The sequence below is a fragment of the Hemitrygon akajei genome, chromosome 6 (genome assembly GCF_048418815.1).
Source record: "Hemitrygon akajei chromosome 6, sHemAka1.3, whole genome shotgun sequence".
Taxonomy (NCBI): domain Eukaryota; kingdom Metazoa; phylum Chordata; class Chondrichthyes; order Myliobatiformes; family Dasyatidae; genus Hemitrygon; species Hemitrygon akajei.
In genome coordinates, this window is record NC_133129.1 from 92993966 (window position 1) to 93010750 (window position 16785).

General features: G+C 46.7%; 1 protein-coding gene across 1 annotated transcript in view; it reads right to left on the bottom strand.

The window, feature by feature from the left end:
* Window positions 1-16785, bottom strand: part of LOC140729281 (chloride channel protein ClC-Kb-like) — a 118203-nt gene that overhangs the window by 99433 nt on the left and 1985 nt on the right. The window contains exons 2-3 of the mRNA XM_073048883.1: window positions 13957-14085; window positions 3325-3453 (exon numbers count right to left, since the gene is read on the bottom strand). Coding sequence (XP_072904984.1) covers window positions 3325-3453; window positions 13957-14085 — 258 coding nt within the window. The remainder of the gene's footprint in view (window positions 1-3324; window positions 3454-13956; window positions 14086-16785) is intronic.

Below are 16785 nucleotides of genomic sequence, written 5' to 3' on the forward strand. Positions count from 1 at the left end.
TTCTGTACCTCCTTCCTGATGGCAACAATGAGAAGAGGGCACGCCCTGGATGACGAGGGTCCTCAATAATGGACGCCACTCTCGGAGTTTCACAACTGGCCGTTGCTCGGCACGCCAAGGGCTCGGCCTAAGCGCTCCGCTCACCTTCGGAGGACTGAGTTTTCGTGTCTCTGGAGACGGGGGTATCGGAGGTCGGTGTCCGAGCAGAAGACCGGTGAGTTGTGGGAGATGGAAGATCTAAGGCTGTGTGCCCAGAGACCCGGGATCCACCTCATCATATCTCTTGCACCTTTTTGTCTGCCTGAACTGCACTTTCTGTGTAAATCTAACACTTTATTCTGCATTCTGTTATTGCTTTACTTATTGAGAATAGGCCCTTCTGGCCCTTTGAGCTTTGGAAACAGCTCTATTTTCATCTTTAATATCTCTATTTTTCCCTCTCGGGGCTCTTTTGAAGACCCTGACCTGGAGTTACACACTGACTACGGTTCTTTGCGGGAATGGGACCCATTCTCGGGGTTTTGCGAATGGCCGTGGTTCTGCACGCCAAGGGCTTGGCCTAAGAGCTTCGCTCACCCTCGGAGGACTGAGTTTTCATGTCTCTGGAGACGGGGGTATCGGAGGTCGGTGTCCGAGCAGAAGACCAGTGTGTCGTGGGAGATGGAAGATCTAAGGCTGTGTGCCCAGACACCAGAGATCTTTGGGTGCAGAGCTCAGAAAAAGCAACGCAATGGACTTTTAACATTGTAAACCCGTGAGTTCTTTCTTATGTCTCCCCTCTAGGGGGAGAGAGGGAGGTTGAATACCGGGTGAACAAGTAGTCTTTAGAGTACTGCAAATTTGTGTCTTTGCTGTTGCCTTGCTCACTCCTGAGTGCTCGGTGGTGGGTGCCGATGCTTTTTTTTGCCGGTGGGGGGAGGGGGGATTGTTGCTTGCTGTTGCTTACGCGCGGGAGGGAGGAGAGCTGGGGGGGGGGGACTTCGGGGTTCTAACATTTAACTGTCGTTCATTCTTTGGAGGCGCTCCTCTGTTTACGTGGATGTTTGCAAAGAAAAAGCATTTCAGGATGTATATTGTATACATTTCTCTGACATTATCGAGGGTTATGGGCTGAGTGCAGGTCGGTGGGACTAGGTAAGAGTAAGCATTCGGCACGGACTAGAAGGGCCGAGATGGCCTGTTTCTGTGTTGCAATTGTTATATGGTTATAAATGTACCTTTGATCTGTGAGGTTTTCACATCAGTAGGACCAACCAGGGTAGGCCTTGCACAGAAAATGGTAGAGCACTGAGGCGTGTGGTACAACAAAGGAATCTGGGAACGCAGGACCATAATTCATTGAAAGTGGTGTCACAGGTGAATAGAGTCATAAAGAAAGCTTTTGGCACATTAGCCTCCGTAACTCAAAGTATGAGTACAGGAGATGGGATGTTGTGTTGAAGTTGTATAAGACATTGGTGAGGCCTAATTTGGAGTAATGTGTGAAGTCTTGGTCACCTACCTGCAGGAAAGATGTAAATAAGTTTGAAAGAGTAGAAGGAAAATTTACAAGGATGTTGTGGGTCACGGAGGACCTGACTTATACACAAAGTTTGAATAAGTTGCACTGTATTCTTTAGAATATAGAAGATTGAGGGGAGATTTGATAGAGGTATACAAAACTGAGGGGTATAGATGGAGTAAATGCAATCGGGCCTTTTCCACTGAGGTTTGGTGGGATTACAACCAGAGGTCATGATTCAAGGGTGAAAGGTGAGAAGCTTAAGGGGAACTTGAGGGGCAACTTCTTCACTCAGAGGGTCGTGAGAGTGGAACGAGTTGCCAGTGTATGCAAGCTCAATTTCAACGTTTGAGGTTTGGATGGGAGGGTATGGAAGGCCATGGTCCTAGTGCAGGTTGATGGGAGTAGGCAGTCTAAATGGTTTGAGCATGGACTAGATGGGCTGAAGGGCCTGTTTCCATGCTGTATTTCTCTATGATTCTATGTTAAACCCAATTCTGATTGTTTGATTCTGAGAACAATAGGGGAGCCGTTAGGTTCACTAGCAAACTGGAGTGCAGGAATCCAGGAGACTTTGGCAATTAAAATTAAACTAAAGATTTATTTCAGAAAATTACCTAGAAAAACTAAAGAGCTAAGTAAACTATACAGGATCTTGAACTGAAATCACTTCTGATACACAGAAACTCAGTTTCACAAAGAGAGGATAGCATGCCCTCTCTGAAATACACCCTGCAGCAAGTAAGAATTCAGGACATGGCAATCCCATACTAATTAAATCAAACAATCGAATAAAAGTGATAAATACAAAGAGCTTAACCACCCCATGATCACAAATGAGACACCTGCAAGACACAGTGAAAACCCAGAGCTGGTGCAAAGACAAACAACTGGACATAACAGGTAAACAATCTAAAGACAACACAGACCATTCAGGAACACGAGTGAATCTGCAGATGCTGGAAATAAATAAAAACACAAAATGCTGGCAGAACTCAGCAGGCCAGACAGCATCTATGGGAGGAGGTAGTGACGACGTTTCAGGCCGAAACCCTTCATCAGGAGTGAAGTAACATGGGATGGTCGAGGGGAGATAAGAAGTGGGGGGAGGGATGAAGTAGAGAGCTGGGAAGTGATAGGCTGAAGGGAAATGGGCTAGGGGGGAAGGTGGAGAATTATGGGAAATAAAAGAGAAAGAAAGGTAGGGCTGGGGGGGAGATTGTAGTGAGGGGGGAAAAGAGAGAGAAAGAGAACCAGACTAAAATTATAGATAGGGATGGAGGTAAGGGGGGGCAGGGGTATCAATGGAGGTCTGTGAGTTGAATGTTCATGCCGGTAGGAGGCTACCTAGGCGGGAGATAAGGTATTGCTCCATTGACCTGCGTGTGGCCTCATCTTGACGGTAGAGGAGGCCATGAGCAGACATGTCGGAGTGGGAGTAGTCTGTGGAATTGAAGTGTGTGGCCACAGGGAGATCCCGCCACTGCTGGAGGACCGAGCGCCGGTGTTCGGCGAAATGGTCTCCCAGTCTGCGGCGGGTCTCCCCAATGTATAAATGGCCACATCGGGAGCACCGGATACAGTATATCACCCCAGTTGACTGGCAGGTGAAGTGGTGCCATTCAGGAAATACAGTCCACATACTAACTGACAGAAAACTTCTTTACAAACAATAGTTGTGACAGGAGCAGTGGACTGAAGTGACAGGATGAATGAGAACAACCCCACATCCCCCAGCCAACAACACAAAGGGTCTTTCCCATGAAAGGATAGTGGGAGGTGGGAGGGATAAGAGGGCAGGTAGGAGAGATGTTCGGTCGTACCTGCCGCTTGAGGAGAGATGTACTTGGCTACTCCAGCGGACACCATACAAAGGATGACGTGGTAGAGGACCCACGAGAAGTACTGCAGGTAGCGGTATCTTTCCAGGGCGTCATAGACCCACAGGTTGGCTGGTGGAAGGAAAATCAGAGGTAAACTGAAAGCCAGTGATACAAATTGGAAATACCGGGGCGACACGGTAGCATAGTCAGTGTGATGCCAGTGGCCTGGCTTCAATCCCACCACAGTCTGTAAGGAGTTTGTATGTTCTCCCCGTGACTGTGTGGGTTTCCTCCGGGTGCTCCGGGTTTCTCCCACATTCCAAAGATGCATGGGTTAGTAGGTTAATTGGTCACATGGATGAAATCGGGCTGGAAAGCCTGTTACCGTGCCATATCTCTGAATAAAGTGAAATAAAATCTGTGGAGTGTGAAGTAGTTAATGTTTCAGGTTGATGATATTACATCAGAAACCGTACAAACACCTCTCACATCCCTTCTGGGATATCCGAGGGAGATAGATAGATCGGCATCCATTGGCCCAAATGGATAACAACACGAGCACACACAACTGATGCTATTTTAAAACGTTTTGCCCAATATTGTCCAATGTGACTGATGCTAGTTCGAAACTGTCCGGCAACAGTTCCCTGTTCCAAGTAAGTGGCATAGTGTCCCAAATAAACAAAGGGGATCCCAGCTATCTTCACCATTAGATTTAGTTCTTTAAGAACTGTCTCAATTAGTGGCTGCTCCGATTAACTGATGGTCCAGTTAACCGGAGTCCAGTGGAGGCTGACAGATTTTTGATTAGTCAGGGCTTCAAAGGTCACAGGGAGAAGGCAGGAGAATGATGTTGAGAGAGAAAATAAATCAGCCATGATGGAATGGCAGAGCGGATTTGATGGGCTGAATGGCCTAATTCTCCTATGATCTTTGGTGCAAAAGAGCAAAAATAGTGAGGTAGTGTTCATGGTTCATTGTCCATTCAGAAATCTGGTGGCAGAGGGAAGAAGCTGTTCCTAAAACAATGTGTCTTTCGGCTCCTGTACCTTATCTTTGATAGCAATGAGCAGAGGGCATATCCTGGGTTATAGGGATCCTTCATGATGGATGCTGCCTTTTCGAGGCAACGCCTTTTGAAGATATGTTCGATGCTGGTCAGGCGACTTCCTGTGGTCTGGCTGCCTAAGTTTGCCACCTTCTGATGGTGGCAAGAAGGGGGCATATCCTGGGTGATGGGGGTCCTTAATGATGGGTGGCTCATTTTGAAGATGTCAGTAAGGTTACGAGGGGTGGAAGGTAGGTGGAATTGCAGTGTTGACGTACAGTGAATAGTGGAGTGGGATCGAGAGGCCTACTTAGAGGTACAAGATGATGAGAGGCATTGATCGTGTGGAGGGTCAGAGGCCTTTTCCCAGGGCTGAAATGGCTAACATGAGAGGGCACAGTTTTAAGATGCTTGGAAGTAAGTACAGAGGAATCGTCAGGGGTACGTTTTTTACACAGAGAGTGGTGAGTGCGTGGAATGGGCTACCAGCGATGGTGGTGGAGGTGGATATGATAGGGTCTTTTAAGAGACTCCTGGACAGGTACATGGAGCTTAGAAAAATGGAGGGCTATGGGTAACCCTAGGTAATTTCTAAAGTAAGCACATGTTCAACACAAATAGTGAGGTAGTGTTAATGGGTTCAGTGTCCATTCAGAAATTGGATGGCAGAGGGGAAGAAGCTGTTCTTGAACTGTTGAGTGTGTGCCTTCAGGCTCCTGTACCTCCTCCCTGATTGCAGCAATGAGAAGAGGGCATGTCCTGGCAGGTGGGGGTCCTTAATGATGGATGCCACCTTTTTGAGGCATTGTTCCTTAAAGATCCTGGATATTATGGAGGCTAGTGCCCATGATGGAGCTGATTGAGTTTACAGCTCTCTGCAGCTTCTTTTGATCTTGTGCAGTAGCACCTTCCCCCCCCACCCCCACAAACCAGATAGTGATGCAGCCAGTTGGAATGCATCTGTAGAGGCCCAAGTTCTGGAGCCTTTTGATCAGAACTGTAGGAATGGTGGTGTTAAATGCTGAGCTGTAGTCAATAATCAGCATCCTGATGTAGGAGGAGTAGGGGTTGAGGTCCCCTCTGACCACAGTGAACCCTTGTGCAAATCCACTCTCATCTGCTGGTCGCAAATGATTAATACGCCAAAGATTAGACCTTGACAGATTAGCCACCGTGTAGATTAGATAGCAACACTGAATGTATCTTAGAGCAGACGTTGTACGTTTAGAGTTAATGTGTCACAATTGGGTTAGAGAGCCATGCTATGGATGTGCCAGTGCACGAGACCCTGAGAGACTGCTGAAGGTTGTAGACTGAGCCAGCTCAACCACGGGCACAACTCTCTCCACCCTCGAGGACATCCTTAAGAGGCATAGCCTCAAGAAGCTCGCATCCCTCATTAAGGACCCCCACCACCCAGGTCATGCTATCTTCTCCTTGTTACCATCAGGATGGAGGCACAGAAGGCTGAAGGCACACACATAGCAATTCAGAAATAGCTTCTTTCCCTCTGCATTGGACATTGGACCCATGAACACTACCTCACGACTTTTTTTTCCCTTTTTTTTTGCACTATTTAAATTAACTTTCCTAAAACGTACATTTATACTTCGGACAGTAATTTAGTGTAATTATATGTGCGGCTGCTGCATAACAAACTTCACGATGTACGCCATCACTGCCTCGAGGGCGGCATCCATCGTTACGGAGTCTTGGAATCCGGGACATGCCCTCTTCTCATTACTACCGTCAGGGAGGAGGTAAGGGGATTGAAGACCCACACACGATGGTTTGGGAACAGCTGCTTCCCTCCTGCCATCAGATTTCTGAACAGTCTAGGATCACCAACTTGCCGATCCTCTGATAATCCTCTATATCTTTTGTATTGTAACTTTAATAATTTGTTATGCGCGCACAGTCCTGCTGCCACAGAACAACACATTTCATGATTGTGAGCACGGGAGAATCTGCAGAGGCTGGAAATCCAAAGCAGCGCACACAAGATGCTCAGCAGGTCAGGTGGCTTCTACGGACTTAAGAACTTTTTAAAAGCTATTATTGCTTTTTGAGACGGTGATTTAGATGCATATCATATTTTTTTTGTTACTGAGTTAAGTATTGTATGTAATTAGTTTTGCTACAACAAGTGTATGGGACATTGGAAAAAAGTTGAATTTCCCCATGGGGATGAATAAAGTATCTATCTATCTATCATCTATCTAAAAGAGTGAACAGCCGATGTTTTGGGCTGAGACCCTTCTTCACGTCAGTGATAATAAACTGATTCTCATTCCGATGTTTGTTTTTGCAATGTGCAATTCAGTCTTACTCGGAGTAAACCAGTTTGGGAATATTAGCTAGTGAAACCATGACCTTGGGGAAACTGGGCTTGCCACTCCCATGTCATCATCATGTGCCATGTCACAGGGCATTGGCAATTACTGCCTGGCGCCAGTGGTCGCATAACCAGGACTTGTGATATGCACCAGATGTCATATGACCACCCACCTGACCCTGATTGGGGGGCTAAGCAGGTGCTACACCTGGCTCAAGGAGGGAAGGAGTGTCTGATACCCTCTTTTGTGGAGATGTATCTACACCCTGCCTCCCAAACTTCCATTTAGGACAAATATTATATCGGAGTCCTGGAAGTACTGGGCATGTGTACAATGACATCACACCATCGGCACTGATCCTCTGACACCATTTTTCCTCACTTCCCAAAATGCAACCTGGACCTTCCACAGGAAGTAGCCAACATCTGCCAATCAGATTTTACAATTATGACAGCAAAACCAGAAATGGAAACCCTGCCATTTGTGGATACGGTAATTTTGTATAAACTGTACAAAGCACTGAGCAGATACTGGAAATTCAGAGAAGTGCACACAAAGTGCTGGAGGAACTCAGCAGGTCAGGCAGCATCTATGGAGTGGAATAGACGGTTGACGTTTTTGGGCCGAGACACTTGGATCAGGATTAAGAATCTAGACCTCCAGCATTTTGTATGTGTTAATCAATATTTAAAGAAAATTAATTCATTATTTCTAAGATCTGAACATTGATTGTACATCTCCAAGGGCCAGGAACTGAGTGGCTTGTGAGGCCATTTTAGGACAAACTAGAACTCCATGGATCTGGAGTCACATACTGGCCTGACTGGGTGAGACATTATTGGACTGATTGTGGAAGTGTCCAGCACAGAAAACAGGAGCTTAAGGCCCACTTTGTTCACGTTAACTGTGTGCTTATGGACACTGATCCCACCAGAAATCCGGACTGAGCCTGGTTTACTGAAGCTGTGAGGCAGTGCACTGCCAACTTTTGCCACTGCGTTGCCACGATTGAGATCAAACCCCACCACAGGGCTGAAGTTCTGGAACTAAATAATTATCAAAAATGGCCGTCTAGATTGTTGGAATACTGTATCTGTGGAAGATTTCTCACCAGTCAGGCTTGTATGTGACTCCAGACCCAGCGTGCTCAAGTTTAATTGTCATTCAACCATACACACGGATGCAGCCACAGTACTGTGCAAAAGTCTCAGGCACATATATATCGTATAGCTAGGGTGTCGAAGACTTTTGCACAGTACTGTTTGTCAATATGGAGCAGAGAGTGAGTTTGTAACTCTGACAGGAGCAAAGGATGTTGGGAATGGTGAGGGTGGAGTGTCACGAAGGGGTGTGGGATAGGTGGACGAGAAGTGCCAGGGGTGGGGGGGGGTGGGTAGGGATTGTTGTGGGTGCAGGTACACCCAGCCCTGAGACACCAGGCAAGATAACTTGATTCCAAACAATTGGTTTATTGATCATTACAGAATGTCTCTCTGGTGCTTCCCACTCCCTCCCCTCTCCCTGCCCCTTTTACCAACCATGATTCCCCCCTCCCTGCCCCCTTCCCACTCTCAGTCCACAATCGAGACCCGTATTATAATCAGGTTTATCATCACTCACATATATCATGAAATTTGCTTTTTTTGTGGCAGCAGAACAGTGCAATACATAAAATTACTACAGTACTGTGCAAAAGTCTCGGACACCCTAACTATTTGTGTCTATACATAACTTCCTAAGACTTCTGCACAGCACTGTAAATGAAAGCTCATTCCTCGGGGACTAAGGTGCAAAACTGGGTTCCTGGAGTCGCACACACTGCATAGTTACAGTCACAAAATAACAGTAGCACAAGTCCCTTACTGTCATGGCCTGTAGATTGATGTCGTCCTCGAGCCATATTTCTGTAAGAACAAGAATGCAGCAGCTCCTCATCTAATTCTCATTATTTATCCCAAAATGGCCTAAAAAGCCACTCTGCTCCAGACAATTAGATTTAAAGTCATCGCTGGTCTGTTAAGATCTTCTGTCTTACATGAACTTGCACCTCACACTTTATGTCACCTGTCAATCTTCAGGCCATGCCACGCAGAGACTTGTGGTAATGTTATTCTCTGATTCTACGTGCTGGATTGCAACTATGTGCTTTGTGTGACTATGTGCTGTGTTTTTCATCTGGTGCCCGAGGAGAAATGTTTCATTCAGCTGTATACACGTGTATGGCTGAATGACAATAACCTTAAGCAGATTCAGGAGAACAATTCCCCAAAGACAGAAGTTAAATGGTTTCCACTTCTGATTCTGATGTCTTAATCTCACAAGGTGGCATGGTAGTGTAGTGGTTAGCACAATGCCTTACGGGACAGGCGACCCAGGCTCAATTCCTGTCGCTGCCTGTGAAGTTTGTACCGTCTCCTCCTGACCACGTAGGTTTCCTCTGTCACACTGTTTCCACCCACAGTCCAAAGACCTACAGGTTGGTAGGTTAGTTGGTCACTGCAACTTGTCCTGTGATTAGGCGAGGGTTAAATCGGGGCTTTCCTGGATGGTGTGTCTCAAAGGCCCAGAAGGGCCTACTCCATGCTGTATCTCAATAAATAAATCTGGTCAGATATCCACAAGGGACCGGGTCATAGTGTTTCTGCACAGTTAACAAAGATAACTACTTGAGTCCTCACCTTTGCCTCCGGTATAGCGCCAAGTAAACAAAAATATGTAAAGGCATTAGTGTAAATTGTAGTAAGCACTTACTATATATAAACATCTAAAAGGAAATATTGGCTAACAGATTACTTCCATTGAAACTTACAACCTGTGATTGGCTTTGAAATTACAAGGTGCACAAAAATTTGAAGACTGCACTCTATCTCTCCGAGACGACCACAGCCTTTGGAGGTTTGGAGGCTTGAGTGCCTCAATGACCCAGAGAGCTATGTTGGCTGGAGTCAGGGCTTTATGCTTTGGCTCTTGGTAGGGTCACTCATGCCAAACAGGTCAAAGTAGAGGTCAGACTAAGAGTGGTACATTGGTCCTCCAGGTTCAGGGATTCAGCTCGGGGCTAACAACCCTGACAGGTCAAACAACTTTGTTATGGAAACAGCAATGAAGAATCCTTCTACATCTGAGTGTGACGGTATTCCTGAGTCTCCACCTGGGACTTGCATGACTGACAGTAGTGAAAACCGAGAGGAAGCTACTGACATGATGAAGGAAGCCCTGAACACCGCCAGAGATGGAGGAGTTTCATTGCTGCCCTAAACGCCAGAGTATGTAAGCAGTCTATTGGAGAAAATGCACAGCAGGCAGCCACTTGGCATAATTGCAATGGAAACTGATCATCAGGAAATGATTGGCTCCTCAAAGTGTTACACTTGAGGAATGACATGACAGCAGGTCCTTATTATACAAGGAATGAGTGTATATCATAATTCTTTATTCCACCGTTGTTCACAAGCATTTTACTTCATGCACCTTGTTCCTTTTCACGCCTTGTAGTGTATCGGGTGCCATTTTCAGCATTTCCTTAGTATTTGTCTTTTTTGTAACAAGGCAGAGTTACTAGCTCCATGGACAACCCAACACAGATGGAAGTTGATCAATGAGCCAATTGGATTCGAACCCAGGACCATTCGCTTTCAAGTCCAGTGCTGGTGCCACTACACCACCAGACGTTCATGCACCATGCACCTTACTGCCTTGCAAGTCCTTGGTGTTCCAGGGAATGGAACAATCTGGCTGGCTCATGTAGAGTTAGAGTACTACAGCCAATAAGCAAGCCCTTTGGCCCAACTAGTTCATGCCAAACTATTTTTATTCCTTATCCTATCTACCTGCACCTAGACCATAGCACTCCATACCCCTGTTATATAGGTACATATCCAAGCTTCTCTTGTGCTACAATCTATCCCATGCCTATCACTTCCACTGGTAGCTTATTCCAAACACTGAGTGAAGAAGTTTCTCCTCAGGCTCCCCTAAACATTTCACCTATCACCCTTAACCTATCTGACCTGCTGAGTTCCTCCAGCGTGTTGTCCGTGTTGATTTGACCACAGCATCTGCAGTGTACTTTATGTTTACCCTTAACCTATGTCCTCTAGTTCTAATCTCACCCAACATTAGTGGGGAAAGCCCGCTTGCATTTACCAAAGCTTATTCACCTGATAATTTTGTACACTTCTAGGATTCCTCTCATTCTCTTGTGCTCCAGGGAACCTGTTCAAGTTCTCCCTATAACTCAGTCTCCACAACATCCTTATAAATTTTCTCTGCACCCTTTCAAGCTTATCGATATCTTTCTTGCAGATAGGTGACCAGACATGCACACAGTACCCCAAATTCGGCCTCACCAATGTCTTAGAGTCATAGAACACTGCTCAGAAACAATCTCTTCAGCCCATCCAGTCTGTGCCAAACCAATAATCTGGTCCCTCTACCTGCACCCAGACCATAACCCTCCATACCCCTCCCATCCATGTACCTATCCAAATTTCTCTAAGTGTTGAAATCGAACCTGCATCCACCACTTGCACTCCTTCCACATCTCATGACCCTCTGAATGAAGATGTTCCCCGTCATGTTCCTCTTAAACATTTCACTTTTCATGGAAAAAGCCTGCTTGTATTTACCCTATCTATACCCCTCATAATTTTGTATACCTTTATCAAATCGCCCTTTAACCTTCTACATTTAGGAATTAAAGTAGAACCTTTCCAGATAACTTGTGTCCTCAAGATCTAGCAACATCCTTGTAAATTTTCTCTGTACTCTTTCAACCTTATTTACATCTTTCCTGTAGGTCGGTGACCAAAACAGCACACAACACTCCAAATTAGACTTCACCAACATCTTGTACAACTTCAACATAACATCCCATCTCCTGTACTCAATACATTGATTTATGAAGGTCTGTTTGCAAAAAGCTTTCATTACAACCCTACTTGTGGTGCCACTTTCAATACATTATGGATCAGTATTCCCAGATCCCTTTGTTCTACTGCATGCCTCAGTGCCCTCCTGCTCACTCTGGTTGGTGCTATCAAAGTGTAAAACCTCACACTTGTCTGCATTCAATTCTATCTCAAATTTTTCAGCCCATTTGGTAGTCTTCCCCACTGTCCACTAAACCCATCGTCTTGGCGTCATCCACAAATTTGCTGATCCATTTTACATTCTCAATCGGATCATTGATATTGATAACAGACAACAGCGGACCCAACACCAATCCCTGTGGCACTCCATGGGCCACAGACCTCCAGTCAGAGAAGCAACCTTCTACTTCCACCTTGTGGCTTCTCTCATGAAGCATGTATCTAATCCAATTTACTACTTCATCTTGAATGCCAAGCGACTGAACCTTCTTGACCAAACCCCCTTGCAGGACCTTGTCAGAGGCCTTGCTGAAGTCCATGTAGACAACATCCACTACTTGCCTTCAGCAACTTTCCTCTTAACTTCTTCACAACACCATAAGATTGGTTAGATACGACCTACTGCACACAAAGCCATATTGACTATCCCTTATCAGTCCCTGTCTACTTATCCGGTCCCTTAGAATACCTTCCAATAACTTTCCACTACTGATGTCAGGCTCATCCGTTTATACTTTTGTGACGTATCCATAGAGCCTTTCTCTAACTATTGAACACCATTACCTATCCTCAAATCCTCTGGCATCACACCAATGGCTAAGGATAAATTAAATATCTTTGCTAGGGCCTCTGCAATTTCTGCACCTTCCTGCCACCTTGTCAGGGATTTATCCACCCTAATTGCCTGATGACAGCAAAGAACCTTCTCTGTACAGTGTATAGAGCCCGTGATGTTGATGCCATTTTCCCTTGTTTCTGTAGACTGTGTCCATCTCCCAAGTAAATACTGATGCAAAGAATCCGTTTAAGATCTCTTTTGGGTTCACACATGAATTATCATTCTGATCTTCCAGAGGACCAATTTTTTCCCCTTGTAATCCTTTTGTTCTTAATATATCTGTAGAATCCCTTAGGATTCTCCTTCTCTTTATTTATTTATTGAGCTAAGGTGTGGACTTCAGCAATCCCCCAATTTAATGCTAGTCCAATCATAGAAGAAATTACACTGAACAATTAACCTATCAACTGGTAGGTCTTTGGACTGTGGGAGGGAACCAGAGCATGTGGAGAAAATTCACCCGGTCATGGGGAGAACGTACAATACAGGCATCCGCAGGGATTGAACTTGGCGTCTCTGGTACTGTGCCACCCTTTTTTAAAAAGGAACATTGGTTTAACTTTAATGGTCCCTTGGTACACACTTGTCCAATGCATTTATTTCAGAAGAAGCAACATTAAAAAGCATAAAATTTAAGTTGAGCAATTGAGAGACCTGAGAATTCAACTGATGACAGGTAGCCATACGTTTTCAATAAATTTGCATCAAACAGCTTAAAATAATAGCCCTTCACTTGCTTCCTTAAATTCAATATGATATTGCAACAAACACCTTAACAGGATTTTAAGAAGGTTCCCAACATTGTCTGCTCAAGCAACCCCATGCCTTCTTTTAGCTCTCCTGTTATCCTTCTAGGTGTGTTCTTGCATTTCTTATACTGCTGAAGTACCTCATTTGTTCTTACCTGCCCATTCCTACTATGCACCTTCATTTTCTTAACCAGGGCCTGAATGCCTCTCAAAAATCAAGCTTCCCTAAATCTGTTAGGGAACAGGGCTCAGCACCTAATAGAACTAGTATTGCCCTCTCTCTAGCTGGGATTACCGATTACAGAAACTTTCTTGAACACAATTGGCAAACTCTTTTTCATCCAGCCCTTTTACAGTATGGGAGCCCCAGTCAATATGTGGAAATAAAAATAAAAATCAGCTACTATAACAAACTTGTGTCTTTTGCAACTGTCTGATCAACTTGACAAATTTGCTCCTCTAAACACTGTGGGCGGTTGGGTGATCTCTGATATCATCCCAATAATGTGGTCATACCTTTCTTATTGCCTAGTACTACACATGAAGTCTTATTTCACATCAGCATGGCATCTGGTACCCAGTGCCTTGATTTATGAAGGCCAAAATGCCAAAAGCCCTTTTTATGAGCCTGCATCACCACTTTCAAGGAATTATGGATCAGTATTCTCAGGCCCCTTTGCTCTATCATGCTCCTCAGTGTCCTAACATTCACCCTCGCCCTCAGTTTCTTTCTGTGGTTGTATCTGCGATGTGCAGTGAAGGACCCACTAGGGAGCCCCCGGTACGTTACCTCGCTGGCACTTAGAGGTGACGACATCGAGGCTGAAGCTGATAGTGGCCATCAGCATTCCCAGCAGGAAGAGAAAGATCCAGTCCTCGCCCACCTTCAGGACCTGCTTCCGCAGGGAGAGGGCGATTGCTGCAATGAAAGAGTCGATGTTAGTGAAGATGTACTGACAGGCCGGTCGTTGCGAGACGTTGCAGTCTGTCTATCACTGATATGGATGAGACCCCTCACGTGCCTCAGCAAGAACTCTGCACGTCACAATATCCCACAACACCAAAGTTCAACAACTCCAACTGAGGCTTCAGACACCTGAAAACACTGTAGGGGGAGAGCGTGGGACAATGGGATTAGTTTGGGGACTGATACAGGTCTGTGGGGAGAGAGGGGGACAGTGGGATTAGTTTGGGGACTGATACAGATCTGTGGGGAGAGAGTGGGACAGTGGGATTAGTTTGGGGACTGATACAGGTCTGTGGGGAGAGAGGGGGACAGTGGGATTAGTTTGGGGACTGATACAGGTCTGTGGGAGAGAGTGGGACAGTGGGATTAGTTTGGGGACTGATACAGGTCTGTGGGGAGAGAGTGGGGCAGTGGGATTAGTTTGGGGACTGATACAGGTCTGTGGGGAGAGAGTGGGACAGTGGAATTAGTTTGGGGACTGATACAGGTCTGTGGAGAGAGAGTGGGACAGTGGGATTAGTTTGGGGACTGATACAGGTCTGTGGGGAGAGAGTGGGACAGTGGGATTAGTTTGGGGACTGATACAGGTCTGTGGGGAGAGAGGGAGAGAGGGGGACAGTGGGATTAGTTTAGGAACTGATACAGGTCTGTGGGGAGAGAGTGGGACAGTGGGATTAGTTTGGAGACTGATACAGGTCTGTGTGGATAGAGTGGGGCAGTGGGATTAGTTTGGGGACTGATACAGGTCTGTGGAGAGAGAGTGGGACAGTGGGATTAGTTTGGGGACTGATACAGGTCTGTGGGGAGAGAGTGGGATTAGTTTGGGGACTGATACAGGTCTGTGGGGGAGAGAGTGGGACAGTGGGATTAGTTTGGGGACTGATACAGGTCTGTGGGGAGAGAGGGAGAGAGGAGGACAGTGGGATTAGTTTGGGGACTGAGACAGGTCTGTGGGGAGAGTGTGGGACAGTGGGATTAGTTTGGGGACTGAGACAGGTCTGTGGGGAGAGAGTGGGACAATGGGATTAGTTTGGGCGCTGATACTGAGCTGTGGGGAGAGAGTGGGACAGTGGGATTAGCTTGGGGACTGATACAGGGTTGTGGGAGAGAGTGGGACAGTGGGATTAGTTTGGGGACTGATACAGGTCTGTGGGGGAGAGAGTGGGACAGTGGGATTAGTTTGGGGACTGATACAGGTCTGTGGGGAGAGAGTGGGACAGTGGGATTAGTTTGGGGTCTGATACAGGTCTGTGCGGAGAGAGTGGGACAGTGGGATTACTTTGGGGACTGATACAGGTCAGTGGGGAGAGAGTGGGACAGTGGGATTAGTTTGGGGACTGAGACAGGTCTGTGGGGAGAGAGTGGGACAGTGGGATTAGCTTGGGGATTGATACAGGTCTGTGGGGAGAGAGTGGGACAGTGGGATTAGTTTGGGGACTGATACAGGTCTGTGGGGAGAGAGTCGGACAGTGGGATTAGTTTGGGGACTGCGACAGGTCTGTGGGGAGAGAGTGGGACAGTGGGATTAGTTTGGGGACTGATACAGGTCTGTGGGGAGAGAGTGGGACAGTGGGATTAGTTTGGGGACTGATACAGGTCTGTGGGGAGAGAGTGGGACAGTGGGATTAGTTTGGGGACTGATACAGGTCTGTGGGGGAGAGGGTGGGACAGTGGGATTAGTTTGGGGACTGATACAGGTCTGTGGGGAGAGAGTGGGACAGTGGGATTAGTTTGGAGACTGATACAGGTCTGTGTGGATAGAGTGGGACAGTGGGATTAGCTTGGGGACTGATACAGGTCTGTGGGGAGAGAGTGGGACAGTGGGATTAGTTTGGGGACTGATACAGGTCTGTGGGGAGAGAGTGGGACAGTGGGATTAGTTTGGGGACTGATACAGGTCTGTGGGGAGAGAGTGGGACAATGGGATTAGTTTGGGGACTGATACAGGGCTGTGGGAGAGAGTGGGACAGTGGGATTAGATTGGGGACTGATACAGGTCTGTGGGGAGAGAGTGGGACAGTGTGATTAGTTTGGGGATTGATACAGGTCTGTGGGGAGAGAGTGGGACAGTGGGATTAGTTTGGGGACTGATACAGGTCTGTGGGGAGAGAGTGGGACAGTGGGTTTAGTTTGGGGACTGATACAGGTCTGTGGGGAGAGAGTGGGACAGTGGGATTAGTTTGGGGACTGTTACAGGTCTGTGGGGAGAGAGTGGGACAGTGGGATTAGTTTGGGGACTGATACAGGTCAGTGGGGAGAGAGTGGGACAGTGGGATTAGTTTGGGGACTGATACATGTCTGTGGGGAGAGAGTGGGGCAGTGGGATTAGTTTGGGGACTGATACAGGTCTGTGGAGAGAGAGTGGGGCAGTGGGATTAGTTTGGGGACTGATACAGGTCTGTGGAGAGAGAGTGGGACAGTGGGATTAGTTTGGGGACTGATACAGGTCTGTGGGGAGAGTGGGACAGTGGGATTAGTTTGGGGACTGATACAGGGCTGTGGGGAGAGAGTGGGACAGTGGGTTTAGTTTGGGGACTGATACAGGTCTGTGGAGAGAGAGTGGGACAGTGGGATTAGTTTGGGGACTGATACAGGTCTGTGGGGGAGAGGGTGGGACAGTGGGATTAGTTTGGGGACTGATACAGGTCTGTG